The sequence below is a fragment of the Talpa europaea genome (assembly GCF_964194135.1).
Source record: "Talpa europaea genome assembly, chromosome: 3".
NCBI lineage: Eukaryota > Metazoa > Chordata > Mammalia > Eulipotyphla > Talpidae > Talpa > Talpa europaea.
The window spans coordinates 119,771,603-119,791,924 of record NC_140069.1 but is presented as its reverse complement, the minus strand read 5'-3'; the positions used below and the strand labels follow the sequence as shown (position 1 = coordinate 119,791,924).

Sequence of the window (20,322 nt, the reverse complement as noted above, 5' to 3'; positions counted from 1 at the left end):
CAAATTTGTTTGACACCAGTTGTAACCATGTTCTATTCATTCATTGTGTTAGAAATGTAACAGTGTGCCCTGAGGCTGCACTAAAACATGGTGGAAGAAATGTGTCTAGAAGAAAACAAAACGATAAATCATTTTTTAGGGGAAATTCACATACCAGACAGCATTAAGAATTTCTCTATTTCTAACCATGCTTTCTTAAGGAAATCTGTGTATTTGAACCATCCTCTTTTTAAAAATATTTTCCTAATTCTTTTCTTTAATATTATTTTTAAATTTTTTTCATCATTGTTCATTTTTAAACAATATTTGCTTCCCCCCACCCCCTCAGGTGTAGTCCTCATAGAGTTTCCTTCACCAGTGCACCCGTGTACCATCACCTCAGTCCCCTGTGCTCCTCCCTCCTTACCTCCCTCTCATTCATTTCCCTCCTCCTCCCCTGCAGCATGTCTCTGATTTATAATTGTCCATTTTTGCTTTGTTGTGTTTTGTACTGTTACTTTTTTACACTGATATCTTATTGGGTTCCCCTATATTCTTGCTATAAGTGAAACCATCCAATATTTTTCTTTTTCCTTCTGGATTATTTCACTGAGCATAATTCCTTCAAGTTCCATCCACATTGCTGCAAATGTCATGAGTTTATCTTTTTTGATTGCTGAATAATATTCCATTGTGTATATGTGCCACATCTTCTTGATCCAGTCATCTGTTTTTGGGCATTTGGGTTGTTTCCAGGTTTTACCTGTTGTAAATAGTGCTGCAATAAACATAGGGGTACAGGTGTTCTTTTGAATCAATGTTTTTGTGTCCTTTGGGTAGATAGATCCCTAGTAGTGGAATTGCTGGGTCATATGGTAGCTCCATTTTTAGCAGGTTAAGGAATCTCCACACAGCTTTCCACAGTGTGAACCATTCTCTTAAATGTGCATATTTGGGTCTTTCTGGTTGGTTATAAGCCAATCTCTATTTTAATTAATTGTTTCACATATCTGTGTAACAGATCACAACCAAATTTTGTAGACTGAAAACAACAATATTTTTCAAAATGGTCACCCTCAAGTTAACCATGCGAGGATAACTCAGAGTGACTCTCTGTTTCTACTGCTCCTAGTGCTGTCTACCAGCTTCCCTCTACCCTTGACACCTCACAGCCTCTGCGTTCTCATGGTTTCCCATGCTCCTTACATCTTTGTGACCTTTGGCCTTTGATCCTGCTCCAAATTGTTGACCTACTAGCCTCTGCCTCTTATTCACCCTCCACAGGGGAAAGGAATGTGTTACTACTTCATTGGTGACTCTTCAGTTCTCTTCAACAGCCAGTCCTTTCTGAAGCTCTGCATGATGCTGCCTTAGATCAAACACTCACCCTTGATTCTTCCTGCCTTGTTCAAGGTGTTGGAGTCAATGCCAAGAAACAGATCATGAGCATAGCAGACATTCAGAGTGGAATGGTCTCTCTCCATTCTCTTTAGCCAATTGAGGCTGCATTTGAAAGTGGGAGTGAAGAAGGTTTTTTCCTTCCTTTAAAAACCACTATTCTTTCTCTCTTACTCTACTCATTCTTCCTTTTTCAATTAGTTCTCTCACCCCTGAAGCTGATCCTGATTACTGTCATTGGGTAACTGGACAAGTGTGGAACAGATGACATCCTTGGTCAGTGTCACTACCAGTCTCACCCATAGAGACTTTTCATTAACCATTCGTAAATCATTTGTTTTAGATCTCTTAATTATATCATTGTCTCATATTATCCTACTTCCTTTCTTGCAGTTGCTGTACTAAATAAAAGAAGTGTGAAAAGCCAATATCCAAATAATTTAATGAGACATTGGTATTTTTGATGATCAGATTTCAATTTCAAAAAGATCTAACCTTTCTAAATAGAAGAGGTTCTTAAAATATAATATGTATTTGGGGGAGGGGAAATATAGATATTATAATATACATGTTTATATACAATATACTTTGCATATATTATATATATTAAATATACTTCTCTACGAGTGAAACATCCCTAGAAGGATTCACAAAACTTGGTAATAATAACCCTCTCAAAGGAGAAACTAGGTTGCTTACTTTTTAATTATGTTCTTTTGTACCTTACACTACATAAGGTACATATATTGCCTACTTTTAAAGTTAACATTTTAAAATATGTCTTGTCTACACTGACCTAATTGGCAGTTCCTTTGCAAGGCCAGGGCCAGCATGTGGTACATTTTAGGCTGGCACCACTCACATGGAACCCAACGTGAACAGGCCCTTGAAATTGTGCTGTGGGCAACACTGTCAGGACCTTCTGCAGACATTTTAGAACACATTAGCTTCTCACTTTTTTAATATCAGTGACTGAATTTGGTAATTCTGTTTGCTTATTGGCTAAGTGCAAAATGAGGAGATGTCATATGGAGGCAGTGTGAGGAGACCAGAAGCGCAACACTTTTCTTAACTGGGGCTGTCAATCTGTCCTTGAGCCAGTGACTGCCATCCTGCATCTTGGAATCCTTATAAGTGAATTTGGAAATGTAGTAGAATTTACCTTTTAAGATTAATAATAAGACAGATGACCTAAGTTAATGCATGGAGGAAACTCACTAGGATCCCTGGCACATGGTAGGTACTCAATGAACAGTATTAATGATTTTTTTTCCTCATCTGTTAAATAGATGTAATACCTTTTTTCCTGTTTTCTTGGATTTTTATGAATCTCAAATAAGATGACCAGTTATTGTCTATGAGGAATGGAGATTTGAGCTATTATCAATGTGCTAACATTTGAGCTAGTATCTGTTATTTAGGTAAAAGCCACAGGTTAGTTACCATTCCCGAGGTTCTATTACAAGTTCTGACTCCAAGATTCCTTAGAGAAACCCTGGTATAGAACTTCTTTGAACCAAGATAAATCATAAAGTTTGCCTTGTTATTTGAAGAGATTGTTAGAATCTTTACAGTCACATACCCCAGACTACATTTTTCTGCAGTTGTTGCTGCTTGCTGGAGTTGTGTGTTTGCATCAGCTGTGATGGTGTTGAAATCCAGTCTCCATTTCTTTTAAACCTTCTTCCTGGAGTCTCAGACTTAAGTTTTGTGGTTGAAAAACACAGGCATGGACAAGAAATTAATTAATATTCTTAAACTTTATGATAGATATTTTAAAAACTATAAAAAGTGACCATCGCTGAGTTGAAAAACCCCTTTCGCAGCCAAGGTGGTTTTTATGCTGGGTTAGCTATCAGTCAGTGAGGCCAGCCACATGGGTCCACTGAGCAGTAATTAGTGTGTCAAAGGGCATCCAGACACATAAGCATATTTGTTTAATGACTTAGAGAGTAGATCATGTTACATTGTGCCATCAGCAAAGGACCACTTGAGCTGGGATGCCAAAAAGCACAGAGTAGAATCAGGTGGTAAGTAATGCATGACCTTCCAGTTCTGGCAGAGCTGATAAAAATTTTTAAATTAAAATAATTTCATCTTTTACTTGAGAGTAAAACATAGATTTTATATTCTTTCTAATGAGAAGAATTTTAAAGTAAGTCATCAGAGAGCTTAATTTCTCAGAGTTAATGTAAATCTTTTTTCAAATTTTAGATTTTGCTTTGAAATAATATGGTAAATAATGCAGGGAAATGTTTGCTCTATGATTAAAATCAATTTTAGGCCAAAAACGAAAGTGAAGGAGCCTTGAATTTTTCCTTTCCTGTTTCAGAGATGCTGTTGGAATATTTGAAAAGTTGTTTTGGATGGAGTTAAATGAACTAAAATATTAAAAGACTTTATAGTGTCTCACTGCTCTGAGTCATTCTAACAGTATGTGTACTTTTGGATACCGGGGTGATTCATACTGGAAAGGTGAAGCTGCTATCTGTCTTGCTCAAACCTGCTTTGAAATGGCTGTGGCAAATATTTTTGCAAACTACAAACCATATTGCACTAACATGCTTTTTAGCCTTGCCTAATTGTGATGCTGTTACTTCAACTTGGGGCTTTATTCGTTTAAGTGTAATTGTATAAACACTTTTCAGCTTAGTCATGATCCTCTCTTACAAGTGAATGACCATCATTTTTGAGGGTAAACTGCAAGGCAGGATGTTCATTCGATATTGAGTGCAGCGGTGGTTTTTCTTTGTGAGATGTGCAGAACACATTGCTCTTCCTGAAAGAAAGCTCAGTTTTCTGTAGCTGTATTGGATCTTCCAGTTGGACTAGGTACAGGGATCTGATGCTGTATTGGGTGGTTCACCTGTGATGGCACACGAAGGAGGAGAGGGTGATTTTCCACAGGCAGGATTCGAGGATAGGCCGGACCTTGGTTTTGTCCTCGCAAACAGAACCCATGCTAGAGACAGTTTTGTAGCAGCTAGCTTACAATTTCTGAGAAGAGGCTACATCTTCAATTGTAGTTCATGACCTCTGCTCACTTTGAAGATTTACTAGTGTCTCATTAAGTAAGGGCTTTCTCAGTTTTTCTTCAAATCTTTAATTTTTATCTACATCAAACACTGCTAAAATGTGTAGTATTTTATTCCTTATACTCTGAAAAGGTAAGCAAGTTGAATGGTGCTTTCTTGTACATGAAGTTGTTCAACAGCTTTCTCTATTTTAAATAGTTGAGGCATCCAGGCAAAACAAATAATAAATGAAGAGCTAACAGAAATTGTATGTGTGTGTTTAAGATCTTATAGACATTACAATTTATTAGTATATGTTTTAGAAAGTTTATTAGTTCTCAAGTACCTATTCAGAGAGCTAGGCACTTAAATCAAATAAACTCAATTAGCTTGACACATAGAACAGTCAAACAGCCATTTGTTTTCTCAATGATTGTGGCTGTAGGGTATAACATCTCAATGATTTGTAGTATGTAACATCAACTTGTTTCAATGTCATTTGTTTTTATTTTCTCTGAAGTTTATTTGTAAATTCAGAATTTAGACTTCTCAACAGAGAAATCATGAGGGACCCAAGTAAATTTAATTAAATGGTGTAGGTATGTTTTGTACTCAAAGTCAGTCTGATTTACATTTTAGTTAGAAATTTTATGTGCTTCTATACCTGCCGCTCCATGTTTAATGGACATGATAGTTTATGTGTTAGAATATAGAGGGACAAATTTCCTGCCTCTTAAATGAAACCATGTAGTATGGATGTTTCATTTGCAAACAATAAATTTATATACCTATAAGGTCTATGTTTAACATACTGAGTCCTTTCTTTATATTTGTTTAGCAGTAATTGTCCAATTACAGCTTTAATTGGGTTTAAATCAGCACTTAATTGTTAGTGAAACACATTAGCAGCATTGTTTCATTTTCCTTTTATATATTTAAATTCTAATCCACTTACAGATATTACAACTAATTTAACCCTACTGATTAGAGTTAGCTTTTTTGAACCAAGTCTACTATAAATAGTCTTAAAATAGACTATGCCTATCTGAATGCATCTACATCCTCAAAGATTTTTTTTTTAAAGATAGATTTATTTATTTTTTTATTTTATTTATACAAGCACTGGGTATAGTTAGAAGCGCAGGAGGGTGAGAGAATTCACCAGAGCCAGAGCGGGGAGCAGAGCAGGCAGAAGGACCAAAGTACACTGCTGAGGGGAGCAGCGGGTGGCAGGAGAGGTCTTAGCGCCATGTGGGCCCCTCCTCCAGTGGCCGGGGAGCAGCCAGGGATTGAACCAGCACTGCAGAGGCTACGGGTAGCTTCACAACCCAGCGCTCAACCGCTGCGCCACTGGGGAGGTCCCTACATCCTCAAAGATTTTAAGTCTCCATTTCTTTTCCCTTCCCTCACTTCATTTTTTCCCCTACCAATATTTATTTATTCCCTACCATGTGCCAGGCACCATGATGGACTCTGAGGACACACTGAAAAAAATGAAAAACACAGCCCTTACCCTGAGGATATTTTCATTTAGTGAGAAACACACAAATGATAAAATTTACACAAATAATTTAGTGATCAATCTGTGGGAGCTACCTGTATTTGTAATAATAGCATCCTGCCACCTTCTTGAGAGAGCCATTGATCACCTGCACCTCTCTGCATTAATGAGAAGTCTTGTTTATATCTATCATTCCAAGTAGGAGGTTTCACTGGGATACAGGTCTATTTTCTGTTTGTGTCCATGCTTTCCTATGTACAGAAAACACTTCATGTTTTGCATGCCATGCAAAGCAAGGCATACTATACATAGGTGATGGAGATGACACAATCTTTGCCAGGAGGAGAAGACATGCATACCAAAAAAAAAAAAAATCCCATCTACTTATCCATGTATCAAGGTACATAGTATATTGGATTAAAACAAAGAATTTCAGAAATTCTTAGGGCATGGAATGAGTACTAGCTTGGACTTATAGCAACTGTTTTGATTTTGAATGACCTATAAAGAAATAAATTGAACTTTGCTGAGAAAATATGATAGAGAAGGAATTCCAGGTAAAAGAATAAAAAAGGGCAGGAAAAGTACAAGAAATATTTATATGGATATAAAAGATAAGGTCAATAGGCTAAATTGAGGCCAGAGCATGGGGAATTTTTTAATACCTGTTTGAGGATATATTGGGCTTTATTTGGTAGAGACCACCCATATAACTACTCCCAATATTTAATCAAAGAAGACCCAGTAGAAAAAAATAATCAGTACTATTCAGGAAGGTAATTGCAGTGAGGAAGGCCTGCAACTCCATGCCCTGGCATGTCTGTTGCCAGCGTCAAGGTAAATCAGTATTTGGGTTTGAAGCAAATTTGGAATAATCTCCTGAACTTTCCCAGAGATAATCTGTAGAATGGAGACACCATTACATCTCCCCATTAAAGTCACATTCTACCATTTTATAAGTCAAGTTTTCCTGAGCTATTAGGAAAGACCCTAGTAACCTCTGATATAAATGCAGATATTTGAAATGGAAAAAATCATAAGGATGGTAAAGTAGGTGGAATTTTCTTGACATCACTACAAATATTCCTGACCTGATTTTAGCTGATTTATGAATAAGTGATTATCCCAGCCTTGAGAGTTAAATATTTAAAAGTCAGCTTCAATTTAGAGTTCATGTATAATACAGAACTGATTTTCTGTACTGCAGACTTCCACTCTTCATTTCCTCCCTTCTAATGTGCTATCATTCTTATTCTGTCCTTTTTCAGTTCCCTGTGTGAAAATTATTTAAACATTGCACGCAAAGCTTTTGTGGAAGAAGAAAAGGAAATTCAGTTTGTGGGTCTCAGCAGGAGTTAAGCTAATGCAGCTTAAAATAATGCCGAAAAAGAAGTGCTTATCTGCAGGCAGAGTGCCCCTGGTTCTTTTCCTGTGCCAGATGATTAGTGCACTGGAAGTACCCCTTGATCGTAAGTATTAACATTTAAAAGCTATTAGGACCGGGATTCAAGCCTCCCTGGCAGTTACCATCACTCCGAACTGTGTGAATGGAAGGTGTCTGTGTGATACTGAAAAGCTAATCAAAATTAATTTGGGTTTTACCTTTAGCACCTGGTGTTTATAAAGCATCACACCCTAGAAAATGTCCATTGAAATGGTCAGACACATTATCCTCCCTATCATTATCTTCCCACCAGATGCCTTTTGTGAACCATGGAAAAGATTCCCTGAGAGGGACTTGTGGACTGCCCTGATCCTCCCAACAGGGGACTCTTTACAAAGCTGGCCTACAAGAAAACGATATGAATCCCACTTTACAACAGTCAGGGAGACTTCCCCACTGGTCCCTCTTTGTTTCTCCATTCTCTCCCTTCACAAGCTGAGTGCCCTTGAAATGATGGGGGATGGTCTCTCAGCCAACCCTCTGTATCCCCAAATACCCATAATTTATTTCTCATGATACAGACAAGGCAATTGACTCTCAAATTTTGAATCTTAAATATGCATCTGAATCTAGGAAAGGTATTTCATGTAAAGCCTACTGAGTGGTCTTTGTTTGTTTAAAAAGCACAAAGATCAAGATATAAACTTGCAAGAGAGCTATTTAAAAGGTACCACGTAACTGCCTATGTTAGCCCACTTATTTGCTGATAGAAAAGCTTATGCTGTGCTCGCCCAGGTCTGAATGGCCCATTTGTGAAAAGTAAAGATAATGCTAGATTCCAACTTGTCTCTTCTTCCTGCAATGGAAAGCAGAATATCAAATCTGGACAATTACTGTACTTCAGAATTGATTTATCCTTTATCCCTAATCTGCATGACCTCTTTAAATCCATTAGCTTCCTGAATAGAACATCTGTTTGGCAGGCTTTCCAAGGTGCAAAGAAGATAGCACTTTCTCTGGGCTGTTCAGTTGTTGAGATGTCAGTTTTTGCCAAGGAAGTTGCAACTACCAGTAGGGTGACATTAAGAAGAGATGTGGTTTGCACCACACTTTGTTGATTCCAGTCTAAAGCACACAAAAAAACAATTTATTTCCTTATTTAAAAAAATATTCAGTGACCTTAATTTCAGCTTTCAGAAAGAAGATAGGATTGCTTTAGCCAGTAGAGTGAAAAGGTCTACGTAAGCATTTGCCTTAAGATATACAAAAGAGAGAAAAGCACTTGAGAGAAATGTTATTGTTCTCTCTTGTGTTAAATATATTCCCCCTTAATCTGACTGCTCAATCTAACAATCAGAGGAAAACAGTCACCTACGGCTAACTCAATTATCGCTGCTAATGGAGAAGAGGCATAACCATGATGAAAAGAAAGTCACGAATAACCCAGGCACTTCTGCATTAACCTTTGCAAGTAGTAATGGCAAGCAGCACTGCAGAATCCTTTGAACTACATGCTAATGTAATTTCTTCCCTGCCCTTTTTCCTCTTACCCCTTCTATATGAATTGCTCCTTGGTGTGGGTACTAGCAACCCTGGGTAATTGAGGAATTTTGCACCAGAAATATGCTAACAGTCTGAAAAATTCAATTGCTGACTTGGGGATTAACTGTGGAAATATAAAAACCAAAAACCAATGTTGGACTTGCCTTGTGTGGAGCCTTGTCATTGTAGCAGTGTCCTATTTTAGGTGTTATTACCATGGGCATTGTGATGTCTGGGATAATAGCATCAGACATGACACAGAATGTGACAACTCAGATTAATTGCAGATTTCAGCTATTTTTCAAATTGAACATAATTACTTGTCCGGCACAACTCATATGGAATGGAATTATTCATTCCTGTTCCCGAGGAATCATTTTTTGCCTACAGCATTCCTTTTGTTCTTCCATATGCTCATGTGGGGTAGGTGCTACAGGAATAAACAAAACCAATAATGGGACATTCTCTTGCAACTTCACAATTTCAGTCTTTGCTATAATGTATTTTTAGGGCAAATGAAATAGAAAAATGCCCCTTTTATCTTCAGGGTTCTAGCGTTCTTATTACTAACATCTGGTTTTCTTTAATCCTGTTTGCCCACTCACCTGCTGATATTGATGGGGGAAAAGCAAAACTTCTTGAAGACTGTAAGTGTCTTTCTGTACTTACTAGGCGGTGTGAGCATTTGACTGTGTCTTTGTTTTTGAATTAATACTATGACTTAAATGCATAATGTTATGTTTTGTGACTAATGTCTTTTTAAGCATGTGTAACATTCCTGTGACTAAACAGTACATTTAAATTCCAAGAAGAACATATAATATATTCCCTGCATGCATTCTGGAGACTTGGGTGTTAGTCTTTTTCTTTACCAATATTCTGCTCTACTAACTTCTAAGCTTGATTCACATCTGATGTAACTCAATGAGAAAATTCACAAAATTTGGAGAGAATCACTAAATGCTATTAAATGCTTGCTGGAATGAAGACACCTCTTTCCGTGTTTTTAAGCAGGTGGGTGGTTGGCAGCTATATGCCGTCTTACTCCCATTCAGCCTGCCGGACTATGCAGACTAATGTTTCTAGGTGTCACCACTGTAATGGCCTAGCAGATCTGAGCACTGTTAAAGTGTGCCAAAAAACAAGTCAGCAGCCCCACTCACATCTTTTCTGAGTGGTTTGCTCTCAGTGGAAACTTCAGCTGCCTCTCACAGTTGGGCAGCTTCTGCTGTCTAACAAAAACAGTTTCCAGGCATTAGATTGTTCAGGGAATTTGTGTGAAATACCCTTGTTCTAGATTACATCAAATTATTTGTTAGTTGCCAGGTGACCTAAGCACTGTTCAAAGAGGTGTGGATGTACAGTGAATCCGAGCAGTTAGGAGGGGCAGGTGCTCTGTTGCAGACACATGAAAGAGAGATCTTTGGGTTCTGTCTCTGAAACCTCCAGACTTGCATCTCTTTCACTTGCAGAAAAGCAGAAGGAAATAGACTGAATCAGTCCTAAGAATCCCCTCGCCCATCACCTGTGTCCACCATGTGTCCACCATGTGTCCACCATTACCTGGATATGGAATTCCATATCTGGGCTTTTCTCCCTTCACCCCAAACTCTATACTCCCGGAGTCTAAAGGATCACTCAGAGGTGAAGGTGGCCTAAATATAAATGAATATGATATTAATTAAAAACAGCTAACATCTGTGAACCATTGTGGCATTGCAATGTATAGGAATTTTACGTAAATTGTTTTTAGCTAACCTTTCTAGTGATGTTAGGTGGTAGATAACTACTTGTTAATCCCGAAAGTAGGGTTCACAGAAGTCAAGAAATGTGCTAAAATCTTCCAGCTGGTAAGAAAAAAAATAAACAGACTAGTTCTTAACCATTATACCAAACTGCCAGCTAGCACTGGGAACTGACAGGGCTGGAACCAAGGATGAGGTTCTCTGTATGTGGTGGGAACTGGGGGGGGTGTATCTTGCTGAAGTAGGGCAGTTGCTACTGTCCAATATCATTGTATGTGACAGGTGCACCATAAGTGATGAAAATAATGTATTTAGTTTTTGATCTATATTTTAGGTGTTACTTGGATGTTAGTAAGAGATGTCTGGTGGACACCAATAAGACTGGAGACAAGGCAAGAGAACAAGCCATGTTTGCAGATGTATAAAACACTGGACATGGAAGTGGTAAATTTAGTATCAGCAATGAACTAGAGTAAAGAAAGACAAGCTCAGAGGGCAAATATTAAACTTTGGAAAGGCTTGGCTGGCAGGTATAAGAGGTTTCACAAAGAAAGCACGTGGGAGAAGAGCAAAGGGAAGATCCAAAAGATGAAACCCTTAACTAATCCAGAGCAGGAAAGAGCAAGAAAGGGAAGTGAGAGTCTAAGAGAAACTTGGGGTCAGTTGCATGATGCAGACAGAGCAAAGCACCTGAGCAGGGCTACTGCCTTGCACTACTCTAGGGTACCATTCACATCAATTCTGGGCCAGGTTTCTCAGCTTCAGTGCTGCACATTTGGGCCCAGTTCAGTGTTTGGGGAGCTGTCCTGTACATTGTAAGATAGTTAGCAGCATCTTCAGCCTCTACCTATTGGACACCAGCACCACCCCCCACCCTCAGTGGTGACAATCAAAATCTTTTCTAGATACGGTCAGATGTCCCCTAAGGGGTGGGAGCAAATTGCCCCTGGTTGAGAGCTACCCATCTACCTGGGCAGCTTTCTCTGGAGTTGTACAAGGCAATGGCTTCTACCAGGCAGTTTAGTTCTCCTCTTTGCCTTCTTCCTCCCTCGTCAAGCCATTTTGCTGCCCTGAGTAAGAAAAGGAGACCCTTTCTCTTATGTACAACCCTATGATTCTGTGATTCTGATTTCACAGGAAGAACATGGTGATCTTAGAATGATTGAACCTTGCATGTTCAGCTGTTCCGATTAAATTGTTCTTCTTCAGACAGTTTCTCCACATAATTTAATAATAAATGGTCAGACACTATTTTGAAGAGTGTCTCCTTTAGTAGAAAACTTCCCAATTCTACTTATCTTCTAAATAAGATGGTTTTATCTGTTCCTACTAGCTACCCACCTCCTGGCTCTACTAAGACATGTTAAATCTCTGTCTTTTAGAAATAAGTTTTTCAGATTTATTTGTTCTCTTTCTCTCTCTCTCTCTCTCTCTCTCTCTATATATATATATATATATATATATATACACAATTATATGAGCACACTCATCCTATAAGTCAGTTACTCTCACATATTTAGCTCATAATTTTAATTTCATTGAAAGGCTCATTTGAATCAAAGGAATCCAAGAAATTTCTCATTGTTACATCAGAAAAGAAGCTCTCTTTATATTAGACTTACAATAGTAATTATTTTCCCAAACTTGTAGTGCGGGAAAATTGGCTTTGTGAGTGCATATAAAGGCACCAAAAGGAAATTGTATCTCAATTTTGAATTTTTAGAAAAATTTTAGTTAAAAATCTACTGAGGTATGTACAGCCACAATAGAAATTACTGAAAGTATTTGGAGCATATTTAGTTTAGGGTCAGGTATTTTGACATAGAAAAAATGATTGCTATTATGATATAAATTATTTATTTCTTTACATTCTTCTTTCTACAATGAAGTGGTACAACCTCCAACCATTACTCAACAGTCTCCAAAAGATTATATTATTGACCCCCGGGAGAATATTGTCATTCAGTGTGAGGCCAAAGGGAAACCTCCTCCAAGGTGGGTGTGCTTTCTGTTTTGTTACAGGACTAAAAGTAATCACTGATACTAATTTTGAAATTAATTTCAGGTCCCACATATCTCTTTTTGTCTTTCTGCTTGATTAAAGTGCATTTGTGCTTCTCGAAGCCAACATTCTTGCATTTCTGTACTCCGACCCTTCTGTGAAATGCTCAAACATTGTAGAGGAATATGAAAAAAAGCCTTCTAATGGTCTGTGATATGGGAAAATTCCTTTTCTCAATTTCTCTATCTGTAAAATAAAGAAGTTGAATTTGATGACATCCAAGATCCCTACTGGCTCTAGAGAAGTGTAAGAGTCCTACCTAAATGCTTTTCCAAACTTGGCAGACTTCAGTACTAAGGGGTCTTCATATGGATCTTGGCAGCACATTAGAGATTAACTGGTCCAGCCAATTTATGTTAGAGGTGAACACCTGGTGCCCAGCAGCGCTGCTTTCCAAGTTTCCACAGCTAATTACATGACCTGTCACATGTCCAGTAATAGAAGGGTGTTTGGGAGAGTTGGATTTTTATTAAAATCCATAATGTGGACTTTTAAGGAATAAAGAAGTGAGAGTTCCTACATAGTTTATTTCTCAGTTTATCTATTAGTAGCCTATTCAAACTGTCACAGACTGGTACCTCAGAAAAAAAAAAGTACTAAATCCAGTATGTCAGACATTTCCATCAAAGGTTTGAATCAAAACATTATTAGAAACACTGTTTCTAGTAGAGTTTCCACTAGGGTTTCCACTCAAACACTTTGGTGCTTTCCTCTGATGGAATTTCCCTTAAGTTTTACCCTTAAATACTACTGAACACTCTGTAAGGCAGGGTTTCTCTACCCCACCACAATTGATATTTTTGAGCGGGGTAATTTTTTGTGTGTGGACAGGAGTTGTCTTATGCATTGTAAGATAGTCAGCAACATCCCTGGTTTCTACCTATTATGTGCCAGTAGCACCAACTACTACCTCTCACCGTAGCAGTTGTGAACAACCACCGCTGTAAGGCCACAGAGTGGGAAGAAATATCTAACCGGGTCTAAACACAGTACAGTTTGGAGATCCCTGCCATTGTATGAGCATGGTCCTTGTTGACTTGGGACCAGTTTTAAAGTATTTAATTATACGAGCCCTATGACTTTTATAGAATTCAATCTTTTGTATAAATAAAACAGAGCATTTCAGTTGAGATTTTGAAATATTTCCTAGGAAATTCATAACTCTAGAATTAAAAATTTAAAAAATATATTTCATATGAAATTACTACTTTTAATAACCAACATTTAAAACACCTTTGAACTCACATTTCTTCCCTTCCTCCTGGCATACACTTTGCATTTTGATAATTTGAAACTTGCCTGATCGCTTGTAAACATAAACTTACATAGTACTCTTGGGGAATTTTCTTGTCATATTTTAGTCCAGAGCAGATTTTTATAGACAGGTTTTCAACTCTTTGGACAATGGAGTTCACAATAAAAATGCTAATCAGTCTCCAAGAGTATGTGACTGGGAGATCACTTCCTGTGTTTTCCTAGAAATATGATGGGCAATCGGTTTGCCAAGTTGATTTCATATCTTGACTTGTTCCCATAAAGGCTTGTACCTTAAGATGTATGACTTTTCTAAGTCATGACTCAATGACCCTTTTAGGTATGGTGCCTACTACTTTTTTACTGAATATTAAAATCTAACAACTATTTCTAGAAACCCATAAAACTGCTGGGAATTTGTTAAAGAGTAAGCCATCTTGTTCTTCTGAACCTTCAACAAATTTAATTCTTAATTGTGTTGCGCAGTTTCTCATGGACCCGAAATGGGACCCATTTTGACATAGATAAAGACCCTCTTGTCACGATGAAGCCTGGCTCAGGAACCCTCATAATAAACATCATGAGTGAAGGGAAAGCAGAGGCCTATGAAGGGGTCTATCAGTGTACAGCCAGGAATGAACGCGGAGCTGCAATTTCCAACAACATTGTTGTCCGACCATCTAGTAAGTAGGACTCGTCGGCCAAACAAAAATCCTTTTTCAGATTTTGCTCCAAGACTCAGCATCTATTAATTATCCAAATGCTATTACAAAAAAGCAATGACATTGGTTCCAATACTCTTTGTTTTGCATGAAAATTAATGATCCTTTCCACTTTACCAAACATGTTTGTCAGCCTAATGGTTTTCCAATCCGATGTGTCTTTTATACAAGTCTGTAATAATTGATCTAATTATTTCTCACCATCTTGTATACAAATGAACATTCTATAGCCAGATAATTGAGGTGTAAGTATTGTTTTAAACATTTTTGTTTAAAAATTTCACTGGTGATACAGTGACCTCACCACCTTGTTGTTAATGACTCTCTTTGCAGTGGTCAGCACCCAAATCTTCTCGATGACTTCCAGAGTATGTCCTTAAAGAAAAGTGATTATTTACAGCTCTGGTCATTGTTAAAAATGTTTTTTTTACTTGTATAACATGTTCATTATAGAAAAAATTATTTAAAAATAAACAAAATCGAAATATAAAAATTACTTGTGAACTCTTCTATTCAAAGAAATAAGTACTGCCCAGATACTCGTTCCATTTTTTTCTAGGTAGATCTGTATCTATGTAAGTATGTGCTTAAAACAAGCTTATTCTGAATTACAATTTTATAATCTTTCCTGACTTATCAACATGTCGTGTTTTCTGTCTTCTTAGTCTTATAAATAAGTATACATATATGTAATACTCTGCTATTCAAAGCTATAGGCATACATTTATTTGTTTATTTTCCATTATTTTATGAAGAACATACTTGTAAAAATACTATGTCTCTTCTTAATTATCTGTTTAACATTAGTTCTTAGACATGGTTCACTGACTCTGAATTTATGCTATTACTGTCAGTGCATGAAAGTTGCCATTTTTTTTAATTTCACACTGTATTTAAGAATTATTTTCTCATTATTTTAACATACACATGTCCTGAGTTACCATTTGCCCCAAAGCTGTTTGCCTTTCTTTCTAGTGCTTTCAGTTTTTTTTAATACGGCATTAACTTAGAAGATACTGTTTTATATCACAGGATCACCATTGTGGACCAAAGAAAAACTTGAACCAATAATACTTCAAAATGGCCACTCTTTAGTACTTCCTTGCAGACCCCCAATTGGATTACCACCACCTATAATATTCTGGATGGATAATTGTAAGTTTTGAAAGTATAAACTTTCTTTCTTCATAAGTCTTATGTTATTTGCCATCATAATAACATTACTTCTTGTGATTCAAGAAATGTTTGTGAAATGTTTTACACATGCCTGGGGAAATGAATGCTTACTGAATGAAATAACATTTACTTTCATTAATTCACTTGATTTAATTGAGCACCTGCAATGTACCAGGCACTGGTCTAAATGAACCAAATCCCCCTTCTCATTGAACTTACATTCTTTGCAGTCAAGTAAATAGGGGTGGAGGATGAGGTGAGGAAGATTAAGTGAATTTGGAAAATAGGTGTCCATTGGCAAAAGTGCTATGAAAAAAAATAAAGCAGAGTTTTGAGCAGAGTCCTAAAGGAATAAGAGAGTAAGGCATGCCCCTAAATATCTGGGGGCAAGAGAACACTGGTGCCTTCACACATGGCAGGAACACCCTGGTGTGTGCACAGACCTGCAGGGAGACCATGTGTGCAGACCAGGTAAACCTGGTTTGACCTTTGCTCTGAGACATTAAACAGTGACTTTACTGGAAATTTAGTGGATAGTATAACATCACTTCAGTTCTTGTGAGTACACTCTAGAGAAGAAGGGGATGAAGACCCAGTAGGAAGCTACTGCTATGCAAGAGTTGATGGTCATTCGAACTTGGCAAGTGGGTAAAAAATGCCCAGATTCCACATCTATCTTGAAAGCAGATTCTCCAGAATTTTTTGGAGTAGGGATGGTGGTGGGAGGGTGAGGGGGGGGGGGCGGAATGAAACAGAGGAATTACAGAGAATTATGAATTATAAGTCTGGAGAATAAACAAGTGGTAAAATGAAATTTCTGTTTTCTGAAACAGCAGAAACTCCATAGAAGGGAGGACTCCAAGTGTTTTGAAGGTGTTATATTTTTCCATGCTGATTTTTTTATTTTTTAATCTCAACAACAGGTAACATTTATTGGACATTTGCTAAGTGCTAGTCTCTTTGCAGAGGACTTTGTATAGGTTATGCCATTAGTTTTTAACAGCAAGCCTCTGAAGCATGCCCAACTGCCCCTTCCACATTTTAGATAAGGAAACCAAAGCACAGGGAACTGATACATTAGCTATTGTGCCATTTGTCCACACTGTCCCCATTCTTTTTTTTTTTTTTTTTTAAGATTTATTTATTTATACAAGAACTGGGATATAGGCCAGACCAGACGCAGGGGAGAATGAGAGGATTCACCAGAGACAGAGCAGGGAACAGAACAGGCAGACTGACGAAATACACTGCTGAGGGGAGCAGCAGGCGCAACAGGAGAGGTCTGCCACGCCATGTGGGACCCTCTCCGGCGGCCGGGGATTGAACCAGAGCCGCAGAGGCTGTGGACAGCTCCACAGTGCTATGCTCAACTGCCTGCACCGCCAGGGGAGGCCCCCGTCCCCATTCTTGAGGGAAGTGTTTCTCTGCCTCTTCCACCCTGCATTTGTTCCCCCAAAGCTCCTGGGCTAGTAGGTTAGCATGTTTCCTTAGAAGTAGCACATGGTTCTGCTTAGAGACGAGGAAACTGGGGGCTTGGGTGTGAGAGGGCTGTGGACGTTGATGTGGAGTTCCCAGCAGGCGTCAGAGCTGTATTAAGGCAGACTCTGGGCTCTGTCAGCACTGATGAGTATCTGTGCTTAGATGCTTTTGAGAGGCAGGATGAGGGAGTGGAGAAAGAGAGTACAAGAGGAAAGAAGCAGAGCCTGGGGAGCTGAGGCCAGGATTTCTGGAGACTCAGCACTTAGGGAGAAAACAGCTAAGGATGTGAGAAGGAACAGGCCCTGAGGTAAGAAAAGAACAAATTGAGAGGGGTGCCCCCGGGAGGAAGTGAATAGAGTGTCAAAAGGACAGAACAATCAAGTGTTTCAAATGCTGCTGAGAGGTCAGACAACTTGAAAATTAGAAATGACATGGAATTTGGCCACATGGAAGTCACATGTGGCCACATGGAATGGTGGTAATGAATGCAAAATATTTGTAGGGAATGTATTCTATTCTCGGTGATACATATTTCTCTAAAATCACAGGCTATACTTACTATTAAACATAAAATTTATCTGTAATGTTTAATTTCCATTTTTGACATTTGTATGAAAGTATTCAGAGAAAATATCACAATATAGAAAATAAATATGTAAATGAATAAAGGCACAAGCCTATTTTCCTATGATTACATCACAGCTTTTGCAGAATCTGTAAGAATAAGTAACAAAATGTAAATGAGTACAAGTAAAATGTATGGCTTCAAAAATAACAATCTGCAAATGTCACTGCTAAAATGAGACCCAGTTTGGTTCTTTGTTCTTACTCAGAAATGATTACCTTTCCACTTAATAAAGAGACGTCTACATATAAAAATCTCAAAATCATCCGATATGTGATTTTTCCCACATTGCACTGCTGGCTATGCCATTTACATAATTGGAGGCTGTTGACAAAGCATCTGGACCTTTTGAATAATATTGCATCTGGAATATGAGAAAAAATTCAAATCTCTAACTCTGAAGTCATTTTCTTCTTGCAAAATGATTTTTATAAAGTTATTACTATCTGCATATATTATTTTTACAAATATACAAAGGAACTCAGAGAGCAAAGCATTATCATCCTCGTGAAGTCCCATTCACTTTCATTTGCTCTCCTATCACCCATCAATAATAAAATACAACGGGGGCCTCCCTGGTGGCCTAGGGTGTTGAGTCTCAGCCTTGTCACCACTATATCTTGAGTTCGATATCCAGCTAGGGAGCTAACCCACATGGTGCAGCAGACCTCTCCTGCCTTGCCCACTGCTCCCTTCAGCAGTGTAAATCTACCTGTTCTGCTCTGTCCCTGGTGAATCCTCTCACTCCATATCTCTGGCCTACATCCTAATTCTTCTACACATACAAACATAATAATAATAGTAATAATAAAATGCAACAGATGAAATGGGAGAAATAAATGTATGCTTATCTTTAACCTCTTGTAGTCATTAAATAAATGTACATTATTTTTTGAGCTGGTTTTTAAAACGACCTTTGTCCCAGGCATTACCAGCTTAAAACCACAAATTTACAACTGCCAACCAAACCCCCATCTTGATTAAGAACTTGGTAACATGTCTAAGCAATGGTCTTTCAAGCTCTGGCTCCATATTTCCTGACCTTTTCTTGCGTTAGGGAGCTACTAGCTTTTACCTATAGTCTTGCATCTTGTGACATGGTAGCTAAGACACCTTCTGTAGAAGGAGCACAATGCAGACCTCCAGGAGACAAAGGCCCCTGTGATGGTTACTTTTCCTAGCTTTCACTTCAGAGCTGAAGAACTCTCCCAGGGTAGACTCTGTGAACTGAGTCAGAAGCTTCACCATGGGTGTTCAACAGCCCAGGGGAAATCCACCATACATCGGTGGTCCCCCCACCCCACCCTTGCTCCCTGTGTAGAAAATCCTCTCTCCATCCCTGAACTGGACCCAAGAGGAAGTAAATTGTCAGGCATAAAACTGGAAAGTGAGAGCATAATTATCAAGGAAAAAGGAGAAAAGAGATCAAGAGAGAACAAAGCATAAGTGAACGTATATTTGATAAAATAGCTTCTAAAATAAGACATGCTGAAAATATAAAGAGGTAGAAAATTGGAAATCATTCTGAAAAACTGAAGATATTAGTAGTGGAATATGATAACATGATATAGTGTTTCCTTAAAGTCTTCCTTCCATGTGTCTTTATAATTCAAGTTTTATAGTGGTGTTTGTTATTTTATTTACACAGACCCAACATAGCGCTATTTGTATTATCTTTAAGGTGCTACTGAGATCTGTAAAAAGATCTTCAAGACTCTATGTCTTGAAGTTTTGTCAAGAACTTTTGAACGTATTTACCTTTTATGATGTTTTATGGCTGTATATTAACCTTCAATACAATGCACAAATCCTTAATAAAAAAAAGAAACTGGAAGTTCAGTGTGCTGATAATTATTCATTTAATCTTCCAATGAATATTTATGGAGCTCCTGGTAAGGGCCTAGTGTGGCTCCAGTGCCACAACAGTAGAGAAAGCAGGTGTCACTCTTCTGTCCTCCTGGAACTTGAATTCTAGTCAGTGTGGCATAGAAAATACATTGCATAGTAGAAGGTGACAACTCAGAAAAGAAAAGCCTGGGTGGTGAGGGAGGCCTCTGCGGGACACGTCGCAGCACTCTGTAGCTCTGCCCTGTCACTGTGTCACTGTGCCTTGTCCACATAGAACACTTGCTGCCTGGTTCTTCAGTTAGATCATGAACTGAGCTCGACAGGGACCCTCAATGCCCTATGCCTAGCACAGGCCTCAGCTGACTGTTAGGTACTCCCAGGTATTTGGTTTCTGACCACATGTGTAGAGGCAGCCTGCATTAACATGTTTCCTTAACACAGTTTCTGAGAGGAGGGATCTGTGAGTGATTAACAATTGGAGGCTAATTTAAATTGTTGGAAAATAGCGCTGCAATAAACAAGGGATCAGGAAAAAAATAATTATAATAAATTAAAAAACAATTAACAAGCAATTATAAATCAGAGACATTCTG

The 20,322-nt window shown here is 38.1% G+C and overlaps 1 protein-coding gene across 32 annotated transcripts in view; it reads left to right on the top strand.

Moving 5' to 3' along the window:
• Positions 1-7,255: 7,255 nt before the first annotated feature.
• NRCAM (neuronal cell adhesion molecule) overlaps positions 7,256-20,322 on the top strand; it is a gene marked incomplete at both ends in the record, with an annotated part of 71,908 nt that continues 58,841 nt past the window's right edge. For 23 of the 32 annotated variants that reach the window (XM_084229948.1, XM_084229941.1, XM_084229942.1 and 20 more), the window contains 5 exons: positions 7,256-7,361; positions 9,448-9,465; positions 12,453-12,558; positions 14,366-14,562; positions 15,634-15,756. In XM_084229948.1, the coding sequence (XP_084086074.1) occupies positions 7,256-7,361; positions 9,448-9,465; positions 12,453-12,558; positions 14,366-14,562; positions 15,634-15,756 (550 nt within the window). The remainder of the gene's footprint in view (positions 7,362-9,447; positions 9,466-12,452; positions 12,559-14,365; positions 14,563-15,633; positions 15,757-20,322) is intronic. The other 9 variants (XM_084229944.1, XM_084229937.1, XM_084229949.1 and 6 more) reach the window with 1 other exon arrangement.